General features: G+C 40.0%; 1 protein-coding gene across 1 annotated transcript; it reads right to left on the bottom strand.

Moving 5' to 3' along the window:
• Positions 1–1084: 1084 nt before the first annotated feature.
• On the bottom strand, positions 1085–2403 carry LOC133337493 (proline-rich protein 36-like). The gene is made up of 2 exons (XM_061545714.1): positions 2298–2403; positions 1085–2207 (listed from the first exon to the last, which is right to left on the bottom strand). The coding sequence occupies exon 2, from the start codon at positions 1868–1870 to the stop codon at positions 1085–1087; it is 786 nt and encodes a 261-aa protein (XP_061401698.1). The 5' UTR covers positions 1871–2207; positions 2298–2403.
• Between the last annotated feature and the right edge of the window lie 3679 nt (positions 2404–6082).

Genomic DNA, 6082 nt, shown 5'->3' with positions numbered 1-6082 from the left:
TAGTAAACACGATCAGATTTTTCTGAAATTTTTTCCAGAGGTAGGTATTTTTACCCTAGTTATGGGGATATATTTTTTTCTTGGGGGACGTACCCGGTTATTTGACCCTGAAGTTCGGGTACGGATACCCGGTTATATCCGGTTCTAATATATAATATAATATGATGGGGCTTAAATGATAGACCACGATTTGCCCTTTCCAAAATGGTGCGATATGTGGCTGTATCTATTGTGGATCAAAAGATATGGGCCTTAGAACCCTATAAAAACAAGGAAAATCTTTCTACATGACAGAATCTCCTTTAACTCTTTGTGGCCCAATGTTGCCCACAGGCAACAAAATGTTTTAGAGCTTATTTTTAATATGCAGCTAGTAGATATATATTATTTGGATTTCATATGTCAAGACCTGATTATGGACGATACATATCAAAAGAAAAATCAAAAAAATTCAAAATGTTGGTAAAGTTATGAGCTTTTCAATATAGAGAAGAAGCTAAATTTGTGTACAGTACCAATTTGTGTATACAGTCCAAATGATTTAAATCGCTTCGTATTTAAATGGTATGAATTCTGCCATCAAATTTATTTTTGATTCTTATAAAAATTAATATAGAGAATAATTTAAAACGATTTTTCTGTCGATTTTGCATTTGGTTTTCTTGATATTGGACTTTAATTTTTCTGAATGAATGTACTGTATCTCCCAAATGCATGGATGCAGCGATGTCAAATTTTGAGCATGTCCTATTTGGGATTGTTGCATTAAATCTGTGAACAGAAATTTGTTCTATGATTGCGGAAAAAATTCGGGGCTCAAAGGGTTAAAATAGCATGGTGTTATTTGGGTGATCGGCCTTCGGCCGGGGATTTAAGACTTTCTCCTATGGACAGATGCCAACACCGGCTACGCGACAGAAACTCCTTCTAAATTGAAAATTTTGTTGTGTAACCGGCCTTCGGCCGGGGATTAAAGACTTTCTCATATGGACAGATACCAACACCGGCTACGCGACAGAATCTCTTGTTAAAAAGAATATTTTTTGGGGTGACCGGCCTTCGGCCGGGGATTTAAGCCTTTCTCCTATGGCAAGGGATAAAAATGGGCAAGGGTTAAATTTTTTATGTGCATTTCCGTTGGAGTTATTTGAAAGTGAATTTGGAAAAGATTCATCTGTGTTGATAGACAATGCCGGCAGTTGATGCACTTCTGCAACTGTTGACTTGTTGTTGGCGGTACTGTTTGTGATGGCAAAACTACTGAATGTAATGGCAGATTCAATGGCGGCTGTGGCGGCAGACTCAATGGCAGATTCAATGGCGGCTGTGGTGGCAGATTCCTTTGTGGCTGTTGCGGCGTATTCAATGGCGGTTGTTGTGTCGTTTGATTTGAGAAAATTGGTGGTTGTGACGTCAGTGTAGGCAATGCTTGCTGCGACATTGTGTTTTGCAAAGAAGCAAATTGCTGTGACGTATTTAATAGTTGTGCTTGCATTTTTGCTTGTGCTGCTAAAAATTCGTCTTGCATTGGTTTCATCTGACGTTGCATCTGTTCCATTTCAAATTTCATAAGTTTTCTCATCTCGGCTAATTCATTTGCAGGATTTGGTGTTTTGGCTGGTGTATTTGAAGGCGGTTTTTGGAGCTGTAACTGAGAAGAAGAAGATTTAGAAGTATTGGCGGGTGGTGTATCGACTGCTGCGGCTGCAGCTGGCATTTGTTGCTGTTTTTGGTGGCTGCTGGTAAATGTATCTCCTGTTGGTGAGCGAACGACAGACATATCGTAAGTGTCAGGGTTATATCGGGCTGGCGGAATTCCTTGAGTGCTGCGTCCACTGGTTCTTCTGGTCAGATCTTGGTTTTGTGGCATAAAACCGGCAGAATTTCTTGAATACAGGTAAGAATTATTTTTTTTGTGACTTAAAGTGGTGACAGTTGTTTTTATAAAATGTCCGTCCGTTTCAATAAACAGCAACAATAAACACAAATTCAACAAGACAATTGACGACAGAAATTAAATTGACATAAAACAAATAAACAAAGAATAAAGAATAAAGTTGTCCTTTTTTGTTATTTTCCAGGAATAAACCTAAACTCGGCTGGCTCCCAAATGACAAGACTGGCAGGATTTCGGCAAAATAAAAATAGCTGCGTTTATTTGGTTTGTTTGTTTACAAATAGTGAGTTTAGTTGTCGTTGTTTATTCTCTGTAAGAATTTTAAAAATTTAACAAAAATTAAGTTTACAAAAAAATAAAAATATTTAATTTAAAAACAATAAAAATTAACACGACTTACTTATTTTTGGGTTCTAACAAAAAAGGGAATAAACAATGGCCAGAAGGGCCTATTTATATAAAAAGTGACATTAAGCAAAACAACAAAAATAAACAAAATGAAGATGTCGGTGACAGTGGTATTTCAAATTTGGCTACACTTTTTTAGCTTTGGTAATTGCAGGGTTATCATCTCCAACACATAAAGAATTTCATATGGGTGAAATAAGTGACAGCACATATGTTAAATGCATATCGTGTAAAAACACCATTACTCCAAAGTCCAGTAAATGAGAGAACTAGTTTGACAGTTCTACTCTGAGAACTTCCTGAATATTATAGTGCGTTTACATTTAACCGGATTTCGTTAACCCAGTGAGGTTTCAATTATCAATTCCTTTGAACATATGTATGTGAAATAAATCCTAATAAAGTAGGTTAACCCGGTAAAAAGCTCTAATGTATACGCCGTTTTACTGGGTAAATTTATTCTCGAAAGATTTATCCTGCACAATTCTATGTATTTCAATCAGCTGTTAATTTTAAATTTTGACCCATGATATAAAATATATGGTGACCTCATGCTCACGTATGACTATTTTTTTATTTTGGCAACCCTTCATTGTCACAATAGTTTGTTCGTATCGTATTTACTCCTCCTCCAACTAGTCCACATTTTATTTAATATTGTTACGAATATAAATTTAGATTTAAGTTACTTTAGATGAATTCCGTTAATTTAAGAATTTGAATTGTAACGTAAATTTCTACTACGCAGTTTATTTGAATAACTTCACAACAACAACTACTGTATAGATTTTTCTACATCCTTCCATTTCCTCTTTCATTTTCTATTTTTGTTATTGTCGTACAATTCTCGTTAAACGTCATTCCTCTTTCTTTGTTATTCCCTCGCCTGTATATGTGTTGTTGTTATTCCTCTTTCTTTGTTATTCCCTCGCCTGTATATGTGTTGTTGTTATTGTTTACTCAATGTAAGTTTGTATGTGTGTTTGTTGCATTGGTAGATTGTTCGTAATCTAGACGTTACCAGATCGTCTAGAAACTTCTGTAGCGACAGGCTAGGCTCATATAAATAGAGGAAGTGGAAAGGCAGTGAGTCAGTTGTGAATCAGATCGCGAATTGAAACCGTCGTGTAAAGTAAAGTGCAAAGTAAAGTTGTGTGAATAAAGTCATTGTAATAATCGTAATCTGAAAGAACCCGCGTTTTATTTGGTACGAATTGTATCGGGAAATAAAACAACGTCTACACGGGATTAACTAAAATCCAAAATCGTAACAATTGGTGTCGGAAGTGAGATTACGATAATACTACGATGAAGTTTAAGGATCTACGAGTGGAAGACTTGAAGAAGGAGCTCAATAAATTGGAATTGTCCTCTACTGGCAACAAGGCTGAACTACAAAAACGTCTGTTGGATGAGTTCGAGCGCCGTGGTATGGACATCGATACATATGAGTTTGACAGTAAGGATGAGGTGGATTTATCGGAGATGTGCGAATCCAACGGTGGGAAAGTCTCGTCAGTAGCTGCCAGGGGTGACGATTTCAGAGAAATGCTGGCTAAAATGTTGGAGGAAAATTCCAGAAGGAGCGAGGAAAACACGAGACGAATGTTCGAAGAGACTTCCAAGAAGTTAGAAGAAAATTCGAGAATAACGAACGAGAAACTCGAGTACATTACAGAAGTTATTGGAAGGAGAGTGGAAACCGTGGAGGTCCAAATTAAAGAGTTGGATAAGAAAGTGCAGTCGGTTGACGAGAAATTTCTGGCCCACGACCACAGGTTTACGAATCTGGAGAAGAAAATGTCGGAACTGGAAATTAAAGGGGGTCCGGTGCGAGTTCCTGATAACACACTAAAAATCAAACCTCCTGTATTCGACGGCTCTACGTCATTCAGTGTTTTCAAGTTACAGTTCGAGACAGTGGCTTCTAGAAATTCGTGGAACGACAGCGACAAAGCGGTTGCACTACTTCTGGCATTGAAGGACAGTGCTGCTGATGTTATACAGAGTATTCCTGTCGTTTCTAGAAATAACTATGAAGATGTTATTGCTGCACTGGAACGTAAGTACGGTGGCGAACATAAACGAAACATCTACCTTATGGAATTAAGGGGAAGAGTACAGAGGGCAAACGAGACGTTACAAGACTTTGCAGCTGAGGTGGAACGTTTGGTGCTAATGACGTATCCAGGAGAGGATCACCCATTGCTGGACCGTATGAAAATTGAAACCTTTGTGAATGGCATACGTGACCCTGAGATTAAGTGTGCAACATATGCGTCACCAAAAGCGTCATTTGCCGAAACTGTGTCGTTTGCCCTTGCCCAAGAGACGGCAAGAATAGTTGTTAAGCCCCAGACCCACAAGATTCGCCAACTGGAGACCGAAGGTTGCGAACCCAAATCTCTCGTTAACTCGATCGAAGACGCCATGAGGCGGGTAATAGAAGAGACAAAGTTAGTTGGGATGACTAAGCCCAGGGTTAGATGCTACAACTGCGATAAATCAGGTCATATCGCGCGCGAATGCAGAGCTAAGCGCAAACGATCCAGGTCATCGTCACCACCTCCAACGAAAGATGGTAGACGAATGGCTCAACAGTCCACCAATGAGTCACCGTTAAACTAAATCGAGCCAGTCCAGCGGGGCATGAACTGGCTCCCATCGACGATGGCCCCACAATCTCCATAGCAATAGTACAACAGAAAAGTCACAACCTAACAACAACTGGGTACATCAATGGTGACAAGCGAGTTCTGACGTTAGATACAGGCGCATCAAAGTCCATCATAAGATCAGATCTGGTAAAGGGAAAAATAACGCAAATTAATGGAGTCAGACTGCGCACAGCAACGGGGGAGCCCGCGGCAGTACACGGCAAGATTACCCTGAGACTGACTATTGCCAATAAATCGGTGAATTACGAGTTTATAGTTGCCGATATCGTAGACGAAGTGATAATAGGCGCAGATTTTATGATTGCCTTCGGTATCAATCTGGATATGAAAGAGCGTGTGATGACCTGGTCTAACGTTGAAATTCCGTTAAACGTGGGCTACGATGAAAGTACACCCATTAGACGTCTGACTACGGACCATCCAGAGATAATACCGCCCTGTGCCGAAGCAATAATATGGGTACCAATGAATGGAGATTGTGGAGCCGAGAAGTTGTGGGTGGTGGAACCAGCAGAAAACCGAAACAGTAACATCCTAATAGCGAATGCCCTGGTGAAAAGCAACAAGGACGGATTAATTCCTGTTAGAGTTTTGAACCTGTCGAACAAGCAAGAGCAAATTTGCCAATTTTCCGGTGTTGGACAATGCACACCAGCTGAAGCCATAGTTAATTTGGAAACTAGCACCGAAAAGCCAGCAGCCATGGAGAAGAAGCACCTCGACGGCTACATAAAAGAGTGGACACACCAATTATCACCTTCCGAGAGGAACAAGGCTAAGCAGCTATTATGGAAATATGCCTCTACCTTTGCGTTGACAAAAGAGCACCAGGGAAGAACATCAGTGGTGAAGCATGAAATCCATACAGCAGACGCGAGACCCATTAAGCAGCCTCCAAGAAGTGTTCCTCTGGCAAAAAGAGACGAGGTCCAGAAGCTGATAAGTGAAATGGAAAAGAGTGGTGTAATAGAACCATCGTCAAGTCCATGGTGCTCCCCAGTGGTCTTGGTCAAGAAGAAAGACGGAAGCACCCGATTTTGTGTGGACTACCGAAAGTTGAATGATGTCACCAAGAAAGACAGCTATCCGCTTCCAAGAA

The sequence above is a fragment of the Musca vetustissima genome, unplaced genomic scaffold (genome assembly GCF_032173495.1).
Source record: "Musca vetustissima isolate MV318-11 ecotype Yass unplaced genomic scaffold, APGP_CSIRO_Mvet_v1 utg1064, whole genome shotgun sequence".
NCBI classification, from domain to species: Eukaryota; Metazoa; Arthropoda; class Insecta; order Diptera; family Muscidae; genus Musca; species Musca vetustissima.
Note: the sequence above shows the minus strand (reverse complement) of the source record. Positions and strands in the feature narration are given on the sequence as shown.

Excerpts from the sequence above, each read along its gene's own strand:
- LOC133337493 (XM_061545714.1), bottom strand. The coding sequence starts at position 1,870 with ATGCCACAAAACCAAGATCTGACCAGAAGAACCAGTGGACGCAGCACT.